Here is a 27964-nt window from a genome sequence, read left to right as displayed (position 1 = left end):
ATAAAGTGGTTTATATACATCCGAGGAGATACATAATATCGAAAACCAATTCCAATCCATGTCTCTCTGATACAAAATGGACGTCACCAATGTTCCCTGTAAATTTTGACGAGTCTCCGCACACTCACCAACTTACTGCGCAGACCCTTAGACAACAGTGCGTAACGACTAAAAAAAGGTCATCACTTCTCATTTTTTGTGCGCAACTTAGATTTCCTGCGCGCAGACCATGTCAGCAATGCGCATTTGCGCACGTGCGCAGCCTAGCTAGAGGGAACATTGGTCGTCACTTTCGGACTCATTATTTACGAGCGCTTGTCAGGAGCAAAGGAAGATTGAAGAGAGTTTGAAGTCATCCGGCAGTTCTTTGGACCCATATAGGCCCGATGTTTCCCACAACTGCGATGGTCGAGGCCGGTTTCTCGAAATTCAAGCGAGAGAACGGTCTCGACCGGGCGTCTCTTACTGATTTTTCTTTGAATGGCATTTTCCAGGCCAAAGACTTCATGACAAAAGTATTAGATCAATATCATAGATGATGTCGATGTGTTGGAGGACATGAAAACATGATAATAACATACTTTTGGTGACGTTTTATAGTAGTATTAGTATTTTTGGGATTCTCCAAAAGTAAAATTTGAAAAATTCCTAAACCAAGCTATTTTTGTTATTTTTGGAGAAATCGTAAAATAAACAGGTCTATGTGACATATCTTCGTATTTCGGAATCAGCAAAGTATTTGAGACTCATCGAAGGCTCGCCGATTAGCGTAAGGTATTCCCAGTTCATTTAAGGTTAACAACCACTGCATAAAGGTTTGGCATACCTCCCGTTTTCTAAGGATGTCGGTGACACTGCCTGTTCTGTTCGAACTCGTGTGTTCGTTTTGTAGACCAAACGCCTGGACGTCAAAGATTTGGACGAAACGACCATAGGCGTTATACACGACCTCTTCCATTTCACACGTGGAGGCGCGTATATACAAGTGCAACGTGTAAACATGGAAAACCTGTCGAAACAAGGCACTAGGTCGCTCCTTGAGAAAATAGTAAAGTTGCCAGAGGACGGCAACAAATGCGTTTTAAAGGTAAATTTGTGGTCATGGTGTCGGAACTTTAGTCATGCCATCCGTCGGCACGTGATTAAAGAGCAGAACAGCCTAGAAGGACAGTTACGAAGTGCTTCTGTTTAATCAGAGTACTGAAATAGTTTTGTTTTATTACTACTGCAACTTGTTGGCATACTTTACAATTTTGCGCTCCATTGTCATCTTATTTATCAATATTGCTGCAACGTAAATTTTCATATCGACTAGTATCATATTTCTTGGAGTAGCTGAGACAAGTCACTGTGAGGTCAATCTTGTGGGGCTCGTTTTTCAAAATATTTTTCCACGGTAAACATCACTCACTTATCAACCCAATGAATAGTATTTGATCTAGTAAGTATGGGTAACGGTGCCATAGCATCACATCAGTTTTAACACAGACATCATGTCGCGTGCGACCAATCCCATGTTGTGAAAGTAAATTTCGTAGCACAGTGAAGTCACCAATTTTTAATTTTCTCGGACCAGTTAATCAACGTTGTTGTATGTAGGCCTATATATCGAAAATATACGGACAATGTGACTTTTTGACGAAAAATGTTCGGTCCCTGTATTAGTGTTTCTGTTATAAATCCCGTACAATATACTTATCATCGCTAATTTTCATTTAAACTCAATACTTGTCCTTTTTTAAATTGTGTGGGCAGGTTAAGGAATTGACTTGCCCAGAGCAGACGCATTTACCAAACGAAATAAAGGAGCTGATGACGAAAACAGACAGCAGCATTCAAGTTGACATTTTGAACTACGGAGACGTGACAGCTCGACCGCAAAAGCATCCGGTATTAGCCTACTTCTGAGATGGCATTTTCAAATTTATCAATTGTATCAGTATTTTGGTTGGTCAATGGTCCAGTAACATGATTGTAAAATGCAACAGAATTGCTTTAATTCTAACTTGTATTTCCCGGTATAGCGTTAATAGACGAGCCTTTCCTCATGCAAAATATTGCAAACGTGTGAAAATACATATTGATATCACCGCTCATTTGAAATGTTTGTAATTGTGATCAGACTGTCACTTCCAACGAGCAACACATTCATATTCGCAATTTATTCACTCTAAGCGTGTCAACTGACCCTCATCGGGAGTGGCCGTCAGTAAATACGGAGATTGCAATTAGAAATATAAAGATGTGTGCAAAATCGTATAACGATAGCAGATTCTCAATTCTTGCTCGCGGACGTAGTCTGTTCCATTTAAAGGTTCTCGAATCGACTATAATAAAACTCGAGCAACCGATTCTTTGTCGGCCAAAGGACCGGCTCTATTCTCTCCGTGTATTTCATTAGTGTTGCGTCTCTGGCTGTATATTATAGCCATTTGTAGTGCACTAATTGCTCTCGTTTTGTGAATTATCTCGTTGTTGTTGTTGGTGTTATTATACCATTCTTACGTCACACTACCTATTTCATCTTTTTAAATTTCGAATTGCAATCTCCGTATTTACTGACGGCCACTCCCGACGAGGGTCAGTTAGAGCAGGGGTTCCAAACCTTTTTGCGCCCACGTACCATTTCGAGGTTTTATGCAGTGCTCGCGTACCACCTACATAAATTACTCGCACCGAAGGCAGTCAAAATATTTCCTCCATGTCGAGCTGCCGTAGACAGCGAAACGGAAAATGAACTGTCCATTTTAAGGCGCAGTATATGATTTCTGTAGTGGATCCATTTGGAATTCTTGTGGTCAAATATATAAAAACGAAATTTGCTCTACGACTAGATCTCTTTCCCGTAGCTCGTCATTGGTGGGATTGCCCCAAATCAGGACGAAGAACTAACCACGACGACGACAGCTTCATAAAACTCAAAATCAACCCCACGTGAACTAATAACTCCCTTCGGTCAAAAAAAAACGGATATACTCGCGTACCACCTTGAAGTCAGGTTGATAACCACTGGCGCAGAGTGAATAAATTGCGAATATGAATGTGTTGTTCGTTGCAATATTCAAATTCTGTACCACAAGGAAACTATTTAATGTCACTCCCGTGAAACCCAACTACTGCGACAGCCTAATTTATACTATACTTTGGCCTATTCTAAAGATATTTACCAAAGGTACAACTTGGCTTCAACATCCTGATTCTGCACAGTTTTATCGCTCTCTGTAAGTAAAGAAAGCGGGTAAATAACTTTAACATAGTGCAACAGTGCAAACTGAAAATGAGGATCTATGGTCAGAAAAAATGTTAATTCTCTCAAGACACACACACAAAGTACACGGAACAATTAAGCTAAAGATGAATATTCTATCGATTCGATTTTATAGGTACATGGGAAATATTTGACAAGCTATTTCATTTGAGTCTTTGACTTAGTAACTTATAAGAGTGACTGATACAGCAATCGATGCCGCACTATTATTCTTACGCAAATCGTAAATCTGAAACTGTCGCTTCCTTTGTAGCTTAAAATAAGTACAAGCGTCCACAATGTAGGATTTATCTACCTAGTAGATGTAGAATGGTATTTTGATCTTTTATATTTACGGGGCGTTATTTGTATATTTTCTTGCAGTATTCACATACTTAATTGTGCGTATTTCATATGTATAGGAAATTATTCGCTTTGATGTCAACTCTGTATAAATATTCGTTGTGCAAGTGGTACCCTATACATCACTCGTATAGATGGAGAACGAAGTTACATTGTCTTTCAGAGATACCCTGCATATGACATCAATCGTCATCAACCGTCCCGCCTCGTCACGTGTAAGACGTTCACAGCATCCTCAGCGTTGGTATCTCTGGTTGAAAGCGGCGTTTGGAATGAAATCGTTACAAGAGAATTTAATATCAGTGTTGAATTCGAAACTGATGGGGTGATTGACGTTTTTACATGAATAATTTGCAATAGAGCGTCACCACAGCCAATCTGTCGATCATTATCATGATGGATGTTTCATGTACAAAAATATTTTTGTTGACGTTCAGGATAGACATAGATATCCAGCTACCATCCGAGTGCAGCGTAGTCTCGAGATACAGCGCGATCATGCAGCATATGACCATATCGTTCCTTTCATGATTAAGCTCGGATGCAAAAAACTTCATGTTTATGACGACTTAATAACGGCCCAATACATTATCAAAAACGGAGAGAAAAAGGTGGGTGCATATCGAAACTAACGGAAACCGGTTGGGCTGTTCATGATTATACTAATGAAAGGTGGATACCATAACACTGTTTCATACAACTGATGTTTGCCGGACACAAACATACGAGGATCTACAAAGGAGCGAAGCAACGCGTTATTCGGACATTGTGAAATCCATGTTTCAAAGTTCCGACGCCCGCATGATTCAGATCGGGTTTTTATCGTTTCATCGGCACTGCACTGATCGCGTAACTTTGCTCTCGGTAATATCAAACTGCTTGTAGGAATAATCTAATTCTACCAAATGTCTATTTCAGCCTACAAATGAATGGAACTATGAAGTACTGAATCTTGAAAGCGAGACAATTGAAGATCTGAAATATATTCAATCACTGTTAAAGACACCTAAGACAAGAGTCGGTTACTGCTCATTGAATCTCAGTGAGATATCGTCATTGCAGGAATTGGCATCGAACATATCCCAGGTTGTAGACGTGTTTATTACAGAAACGACGACAGTCTGGAACGATCATCTCCATTAATTATTATCAGATTGATGACTTGCATCTGGCTGTTGAGAACGTTGACGAAATAGTTCATTTGAATCGATTGATTCAAGGAATAACCTGGAATAAGCTCAATCTGCAGCTTCCATCGCTGCATATTGTCATCGATAAAAATAAGGTATCGTAATTTTAGAATTATTCGTTATTCTTGAAAATTACATTGATGTATGATTATGTATTATTTCCTTCGCAGGCGGGTGTTATTACCGTTCTGGAAATGACGGTGGATGAATTTGGGCAGTTGTTCAGAAGCGTGTCGCCTTTTCTCGAAAAACGTTCTGTTTTTCGCGTGGAGAGACTGATCCTACCGCAAGAGCACCTTGCACATTTCAAGAAAGTTTTCGAAAGCTTCACCAATGTCGGGGAAAACACAAAAGCTGTTAAATTGCAGGTCTATATGAATAATAGTTTCTTCTTTATTGTAGACAGTAGCCTTCATATGTAAATACGTCTCATTACTTCAACGCCGATGAGTTACAGGTTTTAATACGAAAAACAGTGTCCCAAAAAATCCTAGCACGTATATGTATACCGTTTTGTATGTATGCCCCTCAGGAATATTGGCATGGAGTAGAAATAAATACCACAGATGTTAAAATATTTAATATTGAATTCAACCCTGAAAGCTGACACTAACATAGTGGTGAAAGGCAAATTCAAATCACTATCGAAAAATGGTAGCAATTATTCAATCCATTTTTACGACCGTCCGTCCACGCTAAAACTAGTTGCTCATTTGACTTTGAATTTTAGGTAGTGAAATATAGTTTCTAGGGCAATTTCCATCACTTTTATAACTGCAACTGTCATGAAATCCCCGTAAAATAGCAGTAACTGAATATATGTAAGAAGATGGTGTATACCACTTATTTGTATACGCAGTACCAAGATCATATTTTACTTGGCCCATAAGATTTGCCTTACATTGATGTGAACATAGAAATTAATTGTGCCTTTTTATGCTCGATCTAATCACTAAAAATCCCAAGAAACCGTCTTATACGAAGTCCCAGTAAGTGGACTCCTCAATATAAAAAATAAACCAAGTTGTACTCGTAGTCTAGAACTGGTCCCGCCTGTGTGTCTAGACATGAAACAACACTTACTGACACCCATGTTTATACCTGATATATCTATTTCCTTCATAACATCGGCTGACAACTATATAAAGTTTGATCTCTGCGTGACTGCTGGAGCGTGAAGTTCTTCTGAAAATTGCAATAAATTCAGGCTCCATTGCGGTGGCGTCCTGATGAAAACGGCTGCGGCCTAAATTTTTTTCGTTTCGCCCTTCAATTTGAGACCACATCATTTGTAGAGTGCAGTGCCCCTTTAATATTCATAAACGTCGAATAAAGCGCATAGATTTTGTTGCGCTTAGCGCACAGTAGTTATGGATTGACAATTATGTTTTCACGAAAGTATTAGTTAATATAATTTAGGTGCCGGATTGTTTGGTTCTGCTCACACCGCGTTGTCGCCCATATCGAATATGTCATTACAGTAAATATGGCTCACCATAACGTTTCAAACTGCAGATTCGCAATCTAGCAATTACCTCTCATATGGTAATCTAGCATCCAATGACGTTTCCTGCTAATCTGGAAAGTCTGGCTTTTTTAACGTTACACCTGTTTTAGCAGATCACCTTTGAAGCTTTATGGACAAAAGACATGAATTATATTTCCGCTTTTTAGAAGTGGTATTTGTATTTCACTTTCAATTCCGAGTATCATACGTTGAATTCTAATTACTTTCAGCTCTTCTGTCTGCAGAACATACATGTTGAAGCATAAAAGCAAGTGCAGTAATTCCTCTAATACCCGAAAATAAAGCTACACTAAATATAAATTTGACGATCCACAACATTTGCTATTAACGTTTACTCATCGCGCAAACGGTTGAAACCGTATAAGATACAACTTTTCTGTATTGCTCTCCGCCTAAACTTGGGGCCTTATAATATGGGGTAAGGCGCCATGCCATGATATTCTACAAAATGGGGTCTTCTAGTAAACAAAGGGTTACATGTTGCATTTTCATATCAATACTATGATTTGCATCCCATGATGCGGAAAAATGCTTATTCTGTCGAAGATTGATACCTCCTGGGATGCATCAATACGAATCAAGCTCTCTGTCACTTCTGCATATCTCAATTTGCAGCTTTTGACAGTCCATGCGAACGAATTAAGACTGTTTTCAAGACTCCTTACTTACTTTTGTAGATTTTAAGTCAGTCAATTCTACTTCTACTTCAAGCAGTCTTAGGTGGCTTGTGGACGAAGTACTTCTAATCGTACATGAGTAGATTGTTTCGTCGCTACTTCTACTCGAGTAGCTTTATTCACTACTTTGACCACCTCTGGTAATCCGTCACGCCTGACGTCGTGCAGCGGATTGCTGGATATTTGAATATAATTATCTGCTGATACGTATCTGGTTCAGGAATACTAACATTTAAGGGGGCTGTCATATTCTCATAGACATGAAGAAAGTATTTTCCTGTCCGAACATGGGTTTTGAAAATCATGTACGCGTTTTCATGGAATTAACATGAGATGACATTTCATGTTCGAATCCATGATTTTGTTCACAGTGTAGTTGGGAGCCACTGTCTTGGTGCGAGTAGTGAAATGGATTCAAACGCCCGGATGGAACAAATTGTTCACCCCAGTATTCAGCATCAATCATCTCCTGTAATGGGAAAAATCAAATGACTGTAAAATGTTTCCTTTGATTTGTAAGTGAATCGAATGCTTACTTTGTCAGGTCAACGAGGTGGTGGTTGAGGGAAACTTTATCTATGCGTTGCTACTCAGCATCAAGAATGAATCACGATTTTTGAAAGTTTCCAAAATACAATCACATGCTGGAACGGAAATAGGGTTTAAACATGATCAAAACAATACGGTAAGATAATCTAAACATATTGCCTAAGGTGAATTAAGGGATGTGTATACCTCACTGATGTTCAACTAGTTTCACACAAATGATATGTATCGGACAAAGCTTGGCATGATGGCTGCAATGTTATGATAATGCCTGCCAAACTGTTCAGAAGTGCATCAAATACACCTGTGATGTCACTACTGAGCGATAAGGCTAATCAAAAACGCTATTGAAAATTGAATATTCTGTACGCTTTATTAATAAAACTGATATTCATGATCTGGTCATTACTAGTTAAAATTGATTTGAAATTATTATCCATCCAAAATTTATACATGCCAATCCTCATTTTAGGCCGTCACACGAGTCAAGTCACGTTATTCAAAAAGGTGACTTCAATCTGACTTGAGCAGTCATTTAAAAAAAAATTGGAATATAAGGAAGAATATAACATTGGTTTTCAAGCACCATAAAAACCTAGCACTCATCCTACATACATAGGCTTGTAACTATACTCGGCAGCATAGCATGACAAGTAGGCTAGTGGCCTATTAGAGATGTTGTTATCATAATATTTAAAAACAAATTCCGTGAGGTATATCACAACAATAGTTATTGCACTTACGAGTTGAAATTTATGTTACCGCTTGATCCATAATTTAAAGTTCAAATCGAATATTGTGTCATAATGCATGTGACATTGGCGGTTGGATAATTTGTACTGAAATCGTGTTTGCTATCTAGATTCAAGAAATCTCAATCAGCATCCTGAGTGTAGAATCGTTGTTTGATATCAATGATAAAATGAGCCCAGTAGGAGATGTCCGATCGAATTGGGTATTATGGATCGGGATTTGCTACTTTAAGAGAAGTGAATTCGAAGATCAAGCTGCGAGATTGAAAGATATATTGGCTTCCAACGCGACGATATGGAACGTAAGCATAGAGAATAGATTGTAAATCCACATTCAATATTATATTTTCGGAGCTTATTGGTGCTTATCAACGGATATAAGTAGCGCAGTTTATATCACTGAGATTCAAAGCTATAGAACTGAAGCAAAACCCTTTGCGTGAAGTGGATCAATGGCGATCATACCAAGCATTGTCGTTGTCACTCTCATTGAATATACGTTTGGGATCCAGTAAACTCAAACTTTACAGACCATCAAGTAATTGCGCGAACTTCGGACTTCGGACTATGAACTGCAGCATCCAGTTTTTACTTCAGTGTATGAGTTATCATCGCTGACTCGATAGGATCTTTTTTCAGATATCATCGCTGCAAGTCCAAGCACCTCTCGACGTCGAAGTCTTCAAGGCCTATTATGAGCTGCTACGTACTGGCCAGATTAAAGAGATGGTATTTCAAGATGAATTTGAATTCAGAACAGGGCGATGTTCTGGCAAGCACAGTGTAAGACTTGACATTTGGTGAAATTCGATAATTATCGGTAAAGTGCAAATACCATACGGAATTAGGGAGCTCTAATATATTAAACGGCAGATTTTTAGTCGACATACAAACCAATCCCGTTTGCAAAACATCATTCTCTGTCTGCATCAACGTGTCACAAACAAGTAGAATTCCACTGAATTATCGAAAAAATGCATCAATCCAATCAATAGAGTGATTCTAGAGTATTTCCCTGAAAATATCGCACAATCCCTGTTGTGAGTGAAAAAAGGATTTTTTTCCTCACTGATACTCGTCTCGGCCCCGCATCTAGTAAGATGAGTGAAATTGTGAACTTATCAGACCGTGGAGTAGCAAAGTATGCTATGGGCCGTGTTACCGTGATGGTTTGTTGAAATGGAGATAAATTGTTCCAGGGCTCTGACAAACCATTACAAATTTACAAATGCTACCAACGAAAAATTACCCTCGATATATTCGAATTTACCACCAAATTCCCGTAATATCATGGTGTGATATTCTGGAACTGTCGCGTCGTAATGAGTCAAATATTCCTAATGACATTAATGACTGCTGAAACGCAAACATCTTAAACACGCAGCCAGACAGGAGGTTGAAAATTGACGTGTTTTCTGTGACTATTTAGCAAGAGTTAACGGCATACTAAAGGGATTTGAACAGATTTTAAAGCGAAATCAAAAAGGAAAAGTGATGCAATTGTTTGTGACGGCGTATGATCACGATTACAGCAAGCAAAACAATTTCTTAGAATACGAACAATGAGCTTTTCGATTTTCGCAACATCACCTAAGAAATCCCCGCGTCACTAGCAATTGACATAGCATGACACGATTTTCAGCAATCTTTGACGAAATCTAAAAATTAAAAAGGACCGAAAACTGTCGTCACTCTTCAATGACTTTTCCTAATCATGAAATAGATAGCTTCAATGAAAATTGTCGTATTGGTTGTTTCATGATTACTAAATCACGGAATGCGATTTCACGAATAGGCCTAGTAATTAACAAAAAATCCCAATCACTTTCGATGGCCGTCCGCTGTTTTTGATCAAACAAATGTCTATTTTAACCATATTTCAGGGGGAATTATTTGGCAAAATCGACCACATCAAAGTGAGAGGTTTGAAAAGCGTCCTGGAATCTCTATCAGTGGACCGCCCCAAAATCATGAAAATTGGACAATGTGAAATCGAAGTGATCCAGGACGACGTTCTTGGGAGTCTTAGCGGAATGAAAAACAAAGATCTGTACGACAAAATAATGGTAGGACGCATTTTCGATATATTTTCCGAGCACGTAAACTCAAATATTGCACAGAAAATGGATTAATGTGCTATAAATAAACACATTTCCTGTACAAGTATGGCATTTCCAAACATCAACCTTACCGCGACACAAAATAATATAGAAGTAGAAAGTGGATGTATGTCTTTCAATGCAATTACGGTAAATGATCATGCATGCAATGCTGCTACCCAAGTAAAATAGAAGGAGCCCCCCAAAATTACCAAGAAACCACTAAAATATCTCTGGCACTAATCAAAAAAATTTTGACCAGTGTTATAGTTGCTCTGACCGTATAATTACGTATACAGACTTGACTTATCTGATTTATTATACCTCGCACAGACTCGGTACAGAAGAGCCAATGGTAGACAAATACCATCACAATTTTATACATTCATACCTACAGATATTGCAGGAAATACAGCAATATTTATAACTAATGTACAGATACAGATGATACAGATGTGGTGATGATACAGATATGGTCATTCATGTGGATATTGCAAACCCTGAATAGTCTCAGTTTGGGACTAAACTTCTCTCCGGTCGTTTTTACCACACAAAACACTAACTATATATGTGTCGCATGAAATAATCATGTTGTGTATTCAAGAATTTGACTATGGAAGAAACTCGGAAGACGACGAAAGAGCAAATCGACATGCTGGAAGCTATTACCCTACAAAACAAGGTTTGGAAATATAGGAACTGAAGTAACCTGATTGTAACTGTTCCAACTATATGTATTTATGAATAACATGAACAACTCAAGCCGCCAAGGAGGTGACATATCCCTAAGAACTACTATGTAGGAATGATTCAGATCTCTTACCTAGCTTTTATGTATTATTCATTCAAATTCTTTTGCTGCTACGCATCCGAAATATCAACAAATGATTAAATGCAGTATTAAATGCAGGATCTTCGAATAAAGACAATTACTGTTACCGGGTCAGGAATTGATATTGAAGCTATTGCAACAGATGCAATCATCGGAAATGATGACTCAAACTACCTGTTACAGGTATGGCCAGCTAATAAATTTCATGAGGTTGAAAAACTTCTTTCTAAACTAGTACATAGTCGGCCGTTGGGCCATCCTAAAGTTAGGCTTGTGTAGGAGATTGGTACAATGGCGACACCTAATGAAGAATACTCTCGTATAAGGGAGATGTGGTACCGATTGATCAAAAATTGCAAAATAATCTCTGGTACTCACATCTTCAGGCAAGAATAGCGGATCTTTTGCTGGTCTCAACACTTTGATACAAGCTCTGACTATCACGGACATTTACAGGGATATCCTCCTTGTCAACAAATATTGATTAACGTTTAAAATTTGTTGCTCGAACGTATCATCGGTGCCCACCCGGTGGGTCAAATGGCACACGCGACCATGGGACCTATGAGACATACGCTCAAAACTCAGATTTTTCAACTTGTTTCGTTGTGTACTATATTCTAAGCCAACTTTAAGAATAAAATAGATTATATGAACTCAAATGTTGGGATAAAAGCACGCTTTTATTTCCGCGAAAACTTACAAAATTAATGTCACATACATAATACCGGAAAATCGACATTTAGACTTTCAAATACCTCGTAATAGCGATAAAACACCACAGGTAACTATGATCTACAGCGTCTATAGATGTAGGCGTGTTTCTGTTTTTAAGGGATTAATTGGTCTAGGTATATTTTGCTTGATTTGGCTATGGTACCATGGGACACAGACTCCATGATTCACGCAGGTCGAAGTTTTTTGTATGTGACGAAAGATTTTGCCAACATGCCATTGTAGACAAAAGTCGCGTACTGTAATCATGGGATTATCACAGATACTTTTTCAAGTATTTTCGGTCCCAGTGCCTCATCGGTACCACATCTCCCCTATGTGTGGCGAGATAGCGAATAGTGGTATAATCCAAAGCCACAACAGCAAAAGGTTGTGGGCTCGCGTTCGACCGAGGTCGACTCCAGAATTCATACCTAAATATTGAAGATTTATCTAGGCTCCTCCACGCCATCTCATCCGCGTAAGCGGTGTCTTTCAAAAAGTCTAGAAGTAGGCTGCGCCACAGGTCGGCAGATACGGAATCAAAAATAAGGAATATTGGCCAGGTGTAAATGACCAATAGTGGTCGACAAACACCATGAATACCGCGAAACAACAACAACTCTGGTATATGAACATTTTAAGGAGAGGTAAATCATGAGATCAAGAGCACTACCAAGTATTTGATTTTAGAAAGGTCGTGGTAGCACATTGTCAGCTCCGCAAAATACGACGGTTTTCGACCCTCTCTACGAGCCCGCGAGAGCCCCATGCTTTTCTGGAAATTTCATCACCATATCCTTAATACATATGATGTACACACACACAAATACATACACACGCTCACCCTTTCCAAGTCCAGTATTGCTGCCCTCGAATCATTCTACGATCAATTCACTAACGAACCAAAATTGATAATAATAATAATAATAATGTTATGTATATTCGCTAAAAATATTTATCAACGCAAAAAAATGAATTTGGTTGCATATGTAAGGTCAATGGTTGGATTCCAAAATTTAGGGGGCGAAAATAGAAAACATGTTGTTGATCCGTGAACTCGGACAAAGATTGTCACTAGTCCAAAAGTATCGAAATGGATTCAGATCAAGGTAAATAAATCTTCACGTCAGATACGTAGGATTGCAAATTCGCAGTTTTTCATGAGTGCAATATTTTACTGAAGTCTGGGTCGCATTATTGCCGCGGGATTCAAATTGTAAGAACAGGACTATTTAAAACCGGTTCTGTATATTTATGCCAGGGTTGTATTGTAACCAAGTCACATTGTTCCGAGTAACTTTTGTGGTTTTTACTCGAGTCAAGTCGAGTCATTTTCAATTCATCAATGAGTCGAGTCCGAGTCCAAGTCACCGTTTAAAGGCTCAAGTCCGAGTCATAGCGTTATGACTCGAGTCGAGTACAAGTCACAGTATTGAAGTCATGTTCAACTCGTGTTTTCAATCCTGAATTAGCTTATAGCTTATATAGAATCAACGAATTCATTCTACATGCTATCTGATATAGAACCAACGAATTCACGTCTAGATACCAGCTGACAGAGAATCAATAGATGCATGTTTATGTAGACGTACAGTTTTTCTTTCACATTATCAGGTGGTTGACTAAAAAAAGGTCAGCTTTCCTGTTCAGCTCCCGAAATAGCCGTCGGAGCGTTACTAATATGAGAGGAAATTTTGGATTAACTACAAACAGAGATTTTCGAATTTTACCCGCCACCTCATGATATTGTTATATTGTCTAAAAATATGATTCATAGCAAATTTGGCTCAATTCAAACTAGAAAAAGCGAATCTATTAGAGTGGAATATTTTGGATATGAAAAAATATCCGGCTTACCACTAGAATGTAATTATATTATATAAAATTATTTCTCACCAAAAACACTTCCTTTATTTTCAAATGTAAAATTTTCTCCTTTCATATCATTGATTCTACTTTTTAAAATTAAGCCAGATTCAGTGTTTTTTTATGCAACATAACAATTTTACCAACTAGCCACCCAGTAAAATAAATAAGAAGTTATTTTTGAACAACCCTACTGTACAAACATCACACAGCATTAGCCATTCATTATTACTCACGTGCACAATGCACATACCTAACAAAACGTCAAATGGACGGAGTGTATTGTGTGTTTTCACTGACAGCCGATCAAATCAATGATGAGTTACAATTCAAAAATACTAAATGGAAAGGAGATCCTCATATATGTTATAGCGGCATGGCCCTAGAATAAATCCACATCTACTGAAACACGTTCCACTGGTGCACTAGATACAGGAATTGACAAGCATTTTTAAACCACATTGAAGAGCATTGGATACTCTTTATTTCTGGTCGCCCAATTATGCAAAGAACCATCGCCTTCAAATCTTCACATGACCTTAGCAGTCTCTTCCAAGTACTTGGCCATCTGAGTCAATTCATTGCCTCTAATTGAACTTTGCTTCGATTGTTTGCTTGTATAATTGAAAAGTCTCGAGTACTTAGATTGCGGAGGATCTAATACCTCTTCATCGCAGGATGATTTTGTACAATGCATCGCTGCTATATGTGACATTGTCTGTTGTTTTTACGGCGGCATATCTGATATCAGACGAGTGCAACGAAAGCAGTGGCGACAAATAGCGATATCGGCAGAATTTGTCACATGCGTTGATCTAGCCAGTACGATTCGCAAATTTCTTCATCTTCAAGTCATATAAAATATGCCGAGTCAATGACTTGGGTCGAGTCATGCGTAATGACTCGAGTACAAGTCGAGTCAATCCAAATATTGACTCGAGTCGAGTCTAGTCACTAAATATTCGTGACTCGAGTCATTACAACCCTGATTTATGCTTTTATATTTTGGAGATTTCTACCACCATGCGTTGGTAATTGTGTCATTATTAGGGCGATTTTTTTTACATGTCAAATGAAGTTAAAATGAGGTCACAATTGTAGCGTTAGGTCAAAAAATGTGAAAATTGTCTACAAAGTTAAAACTGTTTTGTAGCCTGCATTTCGTTTTTATCGTAGATTTTGAACGTTCAGTGAACTTATCATTTGACATTTTACAGCTTGTAGCCTACTTCAGTGCTTGTCAACCTTTTTCACCTCGCGGACCGGTAAAATTTAAAAAATGTCTGGCGGACCGGTGGACTTTCAAAATTGAAATGAAGCCAAAATGTGAAGTATGCAATATATATAAATCATGAGTATTTCTCGGAGAAGGGCAACTATAAGCAGGGCATTTAGTGACACTAAATCGCGCAAGGCGCGAAAAGAAATTGAAAAATGTTGTAAAATTTTTCAAAAATATGCGCTACTCATGTTAATTTGCAAAACAATTTTAAATCTTTTCAAGCTCGGCCCCTCTTCAATTGGTCTGTTTGGGCCTTTGGGGTATCCCAGTTACGGTCCTGCACAAAATGAATGAATCGAAAACGAATGATCATGCAAACTTCGCTGTTTAGCGATGAGTCAGCTCGTATCTGTTCTGTACTTGTCGCCTTCAACATTGCTTCTTGAAATTAGGGAATAAAATTGGGATGTACCTGGGGGACCGGCAGGAGTGTCGTCTCGGACCAGCGGTTGAGAGCCACTGGCCTACTTCATAGGCCTACCGTTGTAGACGGCGCATTGTCTGCTCATTGTGAATCATAAATATTTGAATGAAACAAATAGGTTGAAATGGTGTTATACTCAACGCACCGCAACATCCAAACTGAAGCAAGACGGCGAGGACATTGCATGGTTCTTATATCAAGAAGCACATGATGAAAATTTGTGATGTGGACAACATTGCCAGAATGAAGCAATACGGTCTGTCACCAGCAGTGTACGGTGTACGCACAACTTCAGTGTTGTCAGCCAACAACTGCTGCTGTTGAACGTTCTTTCTCCATTCTCGTCAAGCTACTTAGTAAGGACAGAAACTTTGTACCTAAGAATGTAGGAAAATATCTTTCACTGGACTACGAAAATTGTACCATAATGCGTGATGTAACTACTGGATTTCTTCATAGGATCAGATTTCGGTAAAATAAAGTTTTTAATGTAAAATTTTTCAGTTTTTGATGCAAAAAGTTATTTTTTCAGGCCAAACTTCTTCGTAAGGACAAACAGTTCTAACCAGACATGAAGATAAGTAGTACAATATTAACATTATGTGGAAAAACATTTTTTCAAGTTAAAATCTGCCGTAGTCATTAGGTTATATCGATGTTGAATTGCTGGAAGAGCAATTTACGGATTCGATAATGGTAAAAACGGATGTATGTCTTGGTATGTCCTAGCGAGGAAACAGCCGGCGCAGCAATGCTGTTAACTGAATGTACCAAATATCATGGCACTCACATAGACTAAATCACTAAAGCCTCCCACCGGTGTTCGAGGCCTCGAGGTATACTAGTTATATTCCACTCGCGCGTAAGTGAGAATTTAGTTCGTCCCGAAACTTATACTCATATCTATTTGTCTCGAAGAAGGGGTGCCCATATATATTGAAATCGAAACGCGAGGAAAACTGTCAAGTTAAAACAATTCCCAAGCAATGCTCTACTTTATGTCGATTTACGACAATTCACGAAATGTTTTGGGGTTGAAGATGGGAAGAATGGTCCCTGAAACGCCGTGTTGCACAGATGAGCTAGTAAATTTGTACATGTCCAAAAGAGCTGAATCCTATTCTTGCAATTTTTGTCTTGTTACAGGTTGAGACCGTGAAGCTTGATACTTTGACCCTGGACAACTATCAATTGATGGCAAAAGTTCTGAATTCAAGAGTTGGTTTAGAAGCAAACTGTTTGATTGTTAACGAACCGAACGAGAATCTTGGTAACTGGACAACGACAATGGATATGATCAGCAACACAAATTTCAAGGTGCTCTAAATCAGAGGTCTCAAACTCAAATGTGCTCCCGGGCCATTTTGCCAGTTTTTACGACGCCGCGGGCCGCAGCATCAATATGGGTATTCCATGTCTTTCCAAGTAGGCCTTAGTTGACGGGATGAAATTGTCCTATTGAAAGTGTACCAACAGCAGACTGAGATTCAACACACATCATAAAAATGTTATTTACTCTTGTCTCAACTTAGGCCTGGCATGAAAAAAAATCATCACATTTATAACTATTTGAATAGAAGTGTTGTATTTGATATATAATAATTTTAAGATATAGACGCCATGTGAGAGGAAAAATATATAATGCTATCATAAAAGCTATCACGTTATAATTTTACAGCTACAATGAATATTGTGAATTAAACCGATTGATAATAAAGATTGATCTGATATCACAGCATGTGGGGTTTAGCAGTGTAGCCCAATCCAAGATTCGGGTATACTCCTGATAAGTGGGTTATTAAGCTCATGGTCAATTACATTCGAATATTAGAGCGGAAAAATAACATTATAAATATATTAATGAATGTGTCATAGTTATAAAAATGTCGTAACGCCGAACAACCCATTGTTGTTACATTGTTGGAACGTACAGCTACGTCACTCAGTACATTTGAGTGGCCTTAATAACATGATTTAGCGACCCAAGATGTAAATAATAGATTGCCAATGGTTGCTTGCTTATTAATCGAAATACCTCGCTGCGACCTTCTGATCTATTACTATTTCCATGACTCCGTGTCCACCCGGGTCATTTTCATTTGGCCATCGAGTCAGCCCGAGTCCGAGTAATTCTAATAAAGGTCGCGTCCAAGTCTACTCCCAAATTTCAGTCACGAATCGTCTATAAGTGCTGTAGTGCTGTAAACGACTATCGTCTAAGGATCAGGGTTTATCATCATGAAATGGAAATGTGGCGAAATAGTGAATCTTCTACTGCATGGGCGCGGATAGTGAAGTTTGATGAATAGTTTCAGGCTTTCGGAGCAATTGAAGAGCGAATTTCCACTTTAAAACTTGAAAAGATATATGTGGCACTTATATATTGTAAAATTAATGAAAATCTTAGATGTCGTCGCGGGCCGCACAAAATGATCTGGCGGGCCGCCGCGTGTTTGAGACCTCTGCTAAAAATTGAATCGCGTTTGAAAGCTATTTTCGAACACCGTTCGATATCAAGTTCCACGCACATAAAAATGCTACTTGAATACTAAATTTCATGAAATATAATCCAGTGATACTGAAATCCCGAATGAATAACAGGTATCTTCAATCAAATCCAAGCATAACCTGGATCACGTCCTCCAGATTATTAACGAGATATCGCCGATTGTAGAGCCAGAAACTATCATCACCGAAGATGCTAACCTAAAGGTTCTGAAACATCCAAGAACTGGAACGGTGAGCTCAGCCTTATTGCATTGCTCAACGAAATATTTGGTTTCCTAATATAATGGATTGGATCGGTTATATATGGTTACTTGGCAATGAGGAATTTATACAAGATGTTTCTCTTTCTTCAGGATATACTCGTAGCTGAAAAAGGGGATGTAAAGTCGAATTCAATTCGATCGCTGTCCAGGTCAATGCGAATTAAAGTGACCACCAAGAGTGAATATGAACAAGGTGTTTGAATATGCTCTATGGATATGTTTTATATATAGAATAAATCGTATCTGCATGTATTGATAAAATATACAATAAACATGTTTCAAAAAGCCTATGTTCCTAACCAATTAAAACAAAACGATTAAAAACCATACTCACAATATATATGATGACATACTCAATACAGATAACTGTATTGTAAGTCACTATGGGTTAATAAAGTAAGGGTAACAAAGGGTTTTAATTTAGGTCTCGACAAAACCAAAGCAATCTTTGAATAGGTTTGTCATATTTTCTGAATTTCATGCAGCGACAAATTTTTTTCGCGATTCACGTGATCAGTTTTTTCTCTGGGCCCTATACCTACACGATAAAAATTGGTTAAGCGTGGCGATGACTCCATTAAGATATGTAAAAACGTGTCCTAAATTTTTTGACGTCAACACGTGCATCAGCTACACTGAAATATATATTTTAGTGACTGAAAAAGACTGAATTATATGAAATTTTAGCAAAAAAAAAATATTAGAAAAATCATTCATGAACTTGAGAGAATTTCGCGACTGACTCGAGTCAAAACTCTTGAAAAGAAATTGATTAGTGAGTCGGAGCCTTGTGACTTCGTTAAAACCATGGAAAAGGGTTGAAAAACTATGCACTAAACATATATTTTTGATGTTCCAGACGCACCTTGCCCACCCCCTCCACCAAGAATACATGTTATAAGTTCGAGTTTAGTTCAAGTTTATTCAAAAAATTTCCCAAAATCTAAAATTCACGAGACTGCGATACAACGAAAAACAGGGAGGTTCCGAAACGACTTGTAGTAGTATTTGAGATCAGACACCCACCAGGGTCATTGAAATTTTCGAAGTTACCATATATTACTGGAACGTTATCTAATATTGAAGTAGCTTCTCTCAACCGTAAAGGTCTGTTTGAATGAAACAGCATTCATCGACATCGGAGTAGATTCGTTAACTAAGATACAAGATCCGGCAATAATGTCTAGGCATTTAACAATTACATTACGCCTGTAATTAGCGATTCTGATGCTATGCAAGTATAATACATCTATGGATATAACATTTAGGAGATCGTATTCCTCCACCTCCACCGCCTTCTCATCGTCCTCTTGCAATAACACCAAAAACTCCGTGGACCAGCGGTAAGAACACGATAAAGATGATATGTGCGTTCGGAATGTCATGAAGGCGTGGCTTATTTGTGGTTCTCCGGCACCGAAGATCCGGATTCTTCGTTACGAGCCATTGGAAACAAAATTACCCTAAAAGTAAAACATCTCCCCAGCATTACCTTCATCCGTGATGTTTGATTGCTGAAAGTATTTGCTCCACATATGCCCACTGCTCTGGTAGCATACACCATAAAATAGTAAGAGTTGACACCCGAAGATATGACCGACCGTGATGTTCGTTTTAGTTGCATGAACGCAAATTTTCCAGACAACGTTATTGGGAAAGTTAAATGACTGAACATTACCAGAAACCTGGATATTTATTGCTCAACTCGCAGATATTGTGTTTATAGATGCTATCTATTTTGCTCTGAAAATAAGTGGATGTTAATGTTGGAGTTACCTTGTTTTCCGCCTTGTACGAACATCATATGCCAGTCACAGATGTTACGAGAAAAGTCGGACTCGGACTTGACTCGGTGGTGAATGAATAATGACTCGACCTGACTCGAGTCTAAACTACAGAAGTGAGATTGACTTGTAACTCGGAGCCTTTTGACTTACCTGGTTGCAACCATGCAAAAAGGTTGAAAAAGCCCGCACCAAACATCTATTTTTGATATTCCAGACGCACCTCCATCAAGAGTTCATCGGGACAGCGGTAAGAATACAATTCATAACGGATCTTTTTCAGCTACGATCCGTAATTCTCGGGGTGCACTTGTTATGAACAGGGTCATCGAAATATCAGAGGTTACAATAAATAGCTAAGACGTTATTTATTATGGTATATAGTATCTAGTCTCAACCCTAAAGCTATATGTTCGAATTAAACAGCATTTATGGACATCGTAGTAGAATCGTTAAATAATTTACCAGATTCGACAATAATGTATAGGCATGTAGCAGGTAAATTGTGCATAAAATTCGCGATTCTGATCCTACACAAGTAATGATACATGTACGTACTTAATAGTTAGAAGATTGTTTTCCTTCACCTCCACCGCCCTTTCATATGCCTCTTGCAATTCCACAAATCACTCCGCGGATCAGCGTTAAAAATACGATAGAAATGAGATGTGCGTTCGGAATCATATCAAAGCGTATTTATGGTTCTCCTGCGCCGAAGAACCGAATTCTTCGTAATGAATAATTGAAATAAAAGAGAAACTCGAATATTTATTGCTCGATGCGCCGATATTGTGCTTATAAATGGTATCTATATTGTTTTGATTTGATTGGTTTTACCGGCTTAAAATGTGATTTGATTTAAATTATTTGAAATGATTATATTTTATGTATCAGAAACGCCTTACCAAAATGAACATTTTCCATCTTCACCGATTGCCACAACAAGAGAACTGCCACAAACCCACGGTATGTATTTAGATTAAAGCAGCGCTTTTCATCCTTTTTGAGCAACATCCGCACTATTTTTGCAAAACAAATGTCATCCGCACAAACTAATCGAAAATTGTTAGCGCTAAAGTTCGCTGCAGTTCAATGACCGGAAACTAGTGTGTGATTATCTCTTACTACTATCTCTCTCTCTAATAGTTTCCCTAAACGCATGAGCGATCTCGTCTTGTTGTTGTTGTGATTGTGCGACGTGCGTGCATGTATGTATTAACAACCTCATCTTGTGAGTTGTTGGAGCAATAGGGATCAGGCTAGTCGACGCAACTGTTCTTTTGTATGTCAGTTTGATCATTTATTACGGTATTTAACCTATAAATAAATGCAAAGTTGCACATGATCAAACTTAATACGAATTAACCATGCCGAAGCTTTCTTGCCCAATCGAAGACTGCAATTATGAGACTGAATCCGAAGATACGGCCGGCGCTGCCACACAGCTCTCTATCCATGGTACAATCCACACAACAGGTCCTCATGTCTCGCGTTCGAGACCCCCTGTCATGGAACGACCCGTCATTTCGCGTGGCTGCACTGCCGAGGAATGGCAAATATTCCTCAGAAAATGGGACGATTTTAAAAAAGGGACCGAGATACCCGACAAGCTAATCAAGAGCCACCTTTGGCAATGCTGCGAGATAACTTTATCGAACGACCTCTTCAAACAAGTCGGTGACTTCGACCAGGTCAGTGAAGGTGATATGCTGAAAGCTATTGAATCTCTAGCAGTTGTCAAAATCGCCACAAGCATGCGCACCGTTGCTCTATTTTCGGCCCAGCAGGATCAAGGACAATCCTTCAGTGCATTTCTAGCCGAGGTGAAAGCGTCTGCAAGAATTTGCTCATTTCAAAGGAATTGCACGAAGCCTGACTGCACCCAAGTCAATGACTTTTCTGATAGAATTGTTAAGCATATTGTCATCGCCGGCCTGGCTGATGATGAGGTTCAGCGGCAAGTCCTTAGTGCTGCAAATCTCGATGCAAAATCGCTAGACGAAACTGTCCAGATTATTGAAAACAAGAAATTAGCTCTACGTGCCACCTCCTCCACGATGAGAAATCAGCATGAATCTAGCGTTGCGGCCAGCACTTCTACTGGCACGCCGTTGCCCGATCTCTCTCAAGTCATCAAATGTGGCAAATGTGGAAATGTCATGAAGAAGTATAAATTCTTGCATGGGAAGTTTGGTAAGCCGAGGTTGCGCGAGTTTAAACAATGCCTAGCCTGCTGGAGACAAAGCAAACAATCGGAGACGCCTAGTACTGGCACCGCTTCCAGTATCAATATCGCTTCAGTATCAAACCGTACCAAAAACACTGTCGAATCTCACGCTTCGGAAGTCATATTGGACCACCACATATTCGATGGCACATACGGTTGGTTGCTGAAAGACTGCAAGGCACAACCGACCATTGATCTTTTGGTCTCCACCCAGCAAGCCGATTATGCCCAGTTCAATATCCAGCGTCCCAAAATATCGCACAAGAAGATAAAGGCGATATCGGACACTGGTGCACAATCATCCTTGATGAGGTTGAAACTGTTTCGAGCATGCGGCTTCAAGGACCAGCATCTCATCCCGGTAAAGAAACGCTTGGTTGCAGCTAATGATGAGTGTATTCACATCCTGGGCGCTGTGTTTCTGAGACTTTCGGGTGCAGCAATTTCTGGTGATGTCATAGAAACCGCTGAGATGGTGTACATTACGGATTCTACGAAACTCTTCTACCTTAGTCGAGATGCATTACGAAGTTACTTCGGCACGTTTGGAGTGGCCGAAGAACTTAGCAGTGATGGGGGACCCGAATTTGCTGCGCACAGCACTCGGAAATTTTTTCGAATATGGGGGGGGGGGGTGCGTCACAGGCTGTCGTCGGCCTACCACTCCAGGTCAAATGGCCGCGCGGAGGCCGAGGTGAAATCGACGAAACGACTCCTTCTCGGCAACATTTCGCAGGATGGCAGCATCCGGACCGATGCAATTACTCGGGCATTGCTACAGTTTCGGAATTGCCCCGACCCCGCGAATGGACTCTCCCCTGCAGAAATAGTATTTGGCAGGACTTTGAAAGATGCGTTGCCGATCAAAGCATGGGTCCCAGTTTTCACCCAGCGCAACATCAGGCCATTATGGAGGAACCTCTGGCAGAGTCGCGAGCACACGTTACGTACCAGTATTGCGAAGCAGCTGGAATCTCTGTCGTTGAACACTAAGCCATTATCACCGCTTCTTGAAGGTGACGTCTGTCGCATTCAAAACCAAAACGGTCGTTATCCCCTTCGCTGGGACAGAACCGGCACTGTAGCTCAGTGCCGGGACCATGACCAGTACCTCGTGAAAGTGGACGGTTCCGGCAGATTGACGCTGCGTAACAGGAAATTTCTACGCAAGATTGAGCCGTACTTCCCGAACCAAAAGCACACATATTTTCAGCCAACGGTCTCGTCTCCCGGCACAGCTACGTCACCTCAAGTCGTTTCGCCACCCGCTTTAAGTGGACAGTCACATGAGGTAGACCCTGGCGTGCTGAGATCCGCCGAATCGAGTGCAGAAGATCATCTACCAGTTGAAGTACCGATCGACGACACTAGTGTTGCCGCACCGTCTAATGATAGACGCCAGCGCTCGGGCAGAAATGTTACTCCGCCAGTATGGCACAAGGACTACGTTATTGGGGCACAAATTTTATGTTGATTCCCACTTCAATCGCCATTAGAGTATTTGGTTGGACGTTCTCTACACGCTGTATTTTGAACTCCTCCCTCAATGCTCGTTGATTTCGTTAGGAGCTGGGGGTTGATGTGTGATTATCTCTTACTACTATCTCTCTCTCTAACAGTTCCCCTAAACGCATGAGCGATCTCGTCTTCTTGTTGTTGTGATTGTGCATCGTTCGTGCATGTATGTATTAGCAACCTCGTCTTGTGAGCAATAGGGATTAGGCAAGTCGATGCAACTGTTCTTTTGTATTTCAGTTTGATCATTTATTACGGTATTTAACCTATGAATAAATGCAAAGTTGCACAACTAGTAGTTAACTTTTGAGACCACTACCCAAATTTGCGTTAAAATGGTGCCTCATTACCCAAGTCCCACTGATCAAAAAGAATCCACTTTATATCAGTATGCTACGTTTCTACGGGCATTTATGACGTAGAGAACGTGCTTACAACAGTTGTACGCAACGCGACTTAATGAAACGTGTCTAACGGATAAAATTTCAAATTGTATTATTTTTATTTTTCATTTGTACTGATATCTACTTAAATTGCAAGTAGCAGACTTTTCGGTGCAAACTTCCGTCCATTTCGACGACAGAGCGTATCAAAATCACAGGTTCTGGCCTACTATAAATCCTCTCTACGGTTTCAAACGGTGTTTTCCGGAGAAACCAGTCGGACAAATCTTATCGTCAATTTAAACCAATTTATGCATTACAAAGGTGAGCGAATTCTCATCAGTGAGCCATATTTTCTTTGTGTCACCGGCGTAGACGCGCTGACACGCAGACGCGCCATCACACTTGCTTGAGAACCAGACATTTGATTACATGGTAATTATAGAGCGCAAATATTGATTCACTGCGGCTATAGGGATACCAGAAGAGATGGCATTTCGCCCTGGCACTTCTCAATAGAGATTCTGTTGCGAACAAGGATATCCAATTCATATGATTTCAAAATTTTTAAAAGGCACTAAACGAGAAGCCATGGCCCACTCTTGAGCGACAGGTTCTTTTCGGATGGGCCAGGGAATTATTTGAAAAATTGTTCATGTATTGAAAGTCTAGATGTGGTTGTCATATTAGAAACGCAAACATGTAATCAATGTTCCCTATAATTTTTGACGAGTCTGCACGCACCCACCATCTCACTACGCAGTCCCTACCCCAACAGTGCTTAGCAACTAAAAAATTGTAATCACTCCGATTTTCTTGTGCGCGGAATACGTTTTCCTGTGCGTGGCGACTTTGTTAGCAGTGCGCGGCCGCGCAAGCGCGCAGCTTAGAGAACATATTGCATATATTCATATTCTCGAATTATACGTTGGCTATACATCAAGGTTTTCAGTTAATTCCGATAAATGAGACGTGTAGTAACAGGTATGGCATCATAATGTACATGTCATAAATAATAGGGGCAGGGAACGCGTCCTTCCCACTGGTTTCGCACATGATAACCGCAGACCACGACGGACAGCAACGGTGATTAATTTCGATTTAATATTAACTGCATGTTATTGTTGAAACGACCAAGTGTTCTGCCATGGTCATATATCATGTACCCGTCAAAGGATTATTCGGAAAATCTGGAGTAGAGTTTATTGATTGTGTGTGTGGTTTACGGTTCTGCGGTTGGTCATGATATTGTAACTTAAAAATAGCCATAGTTGCAATTTATGATCAATTATATTTGTTAAATAGATCTGATACCGGTGTAAATATACGGCAATGCCCCAACTAATCACGCATTGTTTTATAAAGTCGGTCGGTAAAGTGAGAGCCGCTGGAATTGATTCTATCACTGTATTGAATTTTCTGGCAATTTCTAATTTGAGTAGTTACAAGACGGTCACTATGGTTGCGATCAGAACTCTCACATCCACTTATGGCCTGTATCCCAGTCACCGAAATCACATTTAAAATTGCTTAAAGCTGGTACATTTCGCTATCACAGCTACGCTCAGTACCGAAACTCCCGCACCCCAAACCCCTCCAATTGGGGGGGAGCGGGCGAGCTCGAAGGGGGCCCAGAATTATTTCGTGAGTTAACAAAAGTCATGGAGTATTTTTTTTTGAAAATTCATGTAACGTTTTCAAAAAATTCTTAATGATGTCAAGTAAGCCCTACCTTGATTGTTTGGTACCCTTCTCGGCAACAAAAAAAATACGAAAGATTTATAGAAATGGGCACTTTGGCGTCGGCCATGACCGTGCTACGACGCACCAAGACATATGAAGTTATAGGCCATGTAACATGCGACTTCGGGAAGTGTGCCAAAACGATCAGCCGCGAAAAAACCTTGGCCGAAAGCGATTGTACTTGTGCTGACCGAAAACGTCGATATATATACATATACATGTTTAATTGTCAATATGTGCAATTTTGTGCATAAATGGCTTGCGTCGAATGTCCCGGTCCTGGCGATTAGAGCCCAACAAGACAAATTCTATCCCGAGGGAACAATATCTGCCAGTAAAGAAATACCAATTTGAAATTCTGTACGTCTTTTAGTTTAGTACGTTATGGCGATTTCAATATCTTTTGGCATAGCAGACAGGAGGTCACGAAATAGCATCATGTAACGAAGTCATTATACCAACGGGTACACTCGAATATGTTTAAATATTATTTAGGGGTCCTATCTTTCCCATCAGACCTCACTCAATCAGCTCTACCGGTAAATCTGATAACGTGAGCAGAGAGAGGATAAAAATTTATAACAATTTATATATGCAATTCCCGATCATATTGACCGATTTAGTCAAGAATTGTAGAAATTTTTCGCGATTCGCGCGTTTATAGTCGATACAAGCTCATACCCACTAAACTGAAGCCTAATGTAGATGATAGGTAGCGGAAAAAAGCGTACAGCATGAGGGGGTCTTGGGGGCGAAGCCGCCGGAAGATCGGTCTATCACCATATGGGGCCTCAACACCAACGTTTTTTTTTCTTGGGGGGGGGGGCTGACGAAGTGCTGTTACGGTCTTGGCTATGCTTATTCCTAACCATGGTAGACCTAGAACGCATGTGACGCGGGCGAATCCGTGGATACAGGGTGGTCCCCTTCGCGACTTGATGGAAACAGCGGACGGCCATAAAATGCGCAAATGGTTTGCGGCGTATACACGAATGATAATTTAGAAATCACGCATACAGATTACAGGCATGCGCGGGGTTTGCTACTATAACGGTCCACGTGTATTTTCTTCTGAACTTCTACACACGGACTGTTCCAACGGTGGCGAGCTAGCGTAGTGTTATAATAGAAACGCCAATTGGATGCGGGTTCGAGTCCCGCCGATCTCGACTCCTGTATTCCCACCTAACTGTTGAAGGTTTATCCAGGCCCCTACTCGCCATCTGATACGTGTAAGAATGTAAGTCGTGTGTTAAAAGCCTAGAATTTGACCTTGTTACAAGTCAGCAGATACTTAATTGAAATAATGAAAATTAGCCGGGCGTGAATGATCATGTCATTCGACAAACACCATAAATAACACAAACGAACAAACGAACACAAAAATCGAGGAGCTATATTTACCCTATATTTTCAAATATCAATTTCATTCTACTATGACATCACAATCGAATATTCGCGACGTCATGGCTTCAAAACACACACACAAAAACAAGAAAAACATGGTGTAAACCAGTGCTCTTCAACCGGGGTTTTCTTACACCCTAGGGTGTACCAGAATTTTCAAAGAGTGTACCACTCGGATGGCATGTACAGGGGTGTACCAGATCCGAATTTCAATGAGCCGATGGCTAGCTATCACAAAGACAGGTTTATGCGTCAATACAGGTTGACGCACAGGTTATTGAATAATTTGGCAGGGCGCTTCAACCAGACGTTTCGTACACCCCAGGGTGTACCATAATTTTTAAATGGTGTAAAACTCGGATTGGGTGTACAGGGGTGTACCAGATCCACATTATGATGAGCCGATGATACGATGACTATAGCTATCACAATAAATACGCCAGTTTATGCTTCAAAACAGATTGACTGCATGTGTGATGTCATACAATTTGATATCATAAGTAAATGTTTGTCATCATTTAACCTTTATTAATGGACTTATTACTTCTTTTTCGAGTACAGCAGGGTGGAGTTAGCATGTGTTCAGCTTGCGATATCTGTCTGATGATTTT

At 39.8% G+C, this 27964-nt stretch overlaps 1 protein-coding gene across 1 annotated transcript; it reads left to right on the top strand.

Annotated features, from left to right (window-relative positions):
- Positions 1-404: 404 nt before the first annotated feature.
- On the top strand, positions 405-19856 carry LOC145439105 (uncharacterized). The gene is made up of 19 exons (XM_080316590.1): positions 405-515; positions 893-1087; positions 1756-1890; positions 3774-3935; positions 4048-4221; positions 4283-4459; positions 4529-4696; positions 4764-4895; positions 4971-5168; positions 7550-7690; positions 8414-8605; positions 8943-9086; positions 10187-10369; positions 11007-11084; positions 11313-11417; positions 16670-16840; positions 18125-18262; positions 18385-18487; positions 19563-19856. The coding sequence occupies exons 1-19, from the start codon at positions 405-407 to the stop codon at positions 19679-19681; spliced, it is 2826 nt and encodes a 941-aa protein (XP_080172716.1). The 3' UTR covers positions 19682-19856.
- Positions 19857-27964: the final 8108 nt, after the last annotated feature.

The sequence above is a fragment of the Botryllus schlosseri genome, chromosome 1 (genome assembly GCF_051294905.1).
Source record: "Botryllus schlosseri isolate E-star chromosome 1, Bs_hap1, whole genome shotgun sequence".
In the NCBI taxonomy this organism is placed as follows: Eukaryota; Metazoa; Chordata; class Ascidiacea; order Stolidobranchia; family Styelidae; genus Botryllus; species Botryllus schlosseri.
Note: the sequence above shows the minus strand (reverse complement) of the source record. Positions and strands in the feature narration are given on the sequence as shown.

Coding starts and splice junctions, on each gene's coding strand:
- LOC145439105 (XM_080316590.1), top strand. CDS start 405: ATGGTCGAGGCCGGTTTCTCGAAATTCAAGCGAGAGAACGGTCTCGAC. Junction 3,936..4,047: donor TTGAATTCGAAACTGATGGG/GTGATTGACGTT, acceptor GTTGACGTTCAG/GATAGACATAGATATCCAGC. Junction 4,222..4,282: donor TCAAAAACGGAGAGAAAAAG/GTGGGTGCATAT, acceptor TACTAATGAAAG/GTGGATACCATAACACTGTT.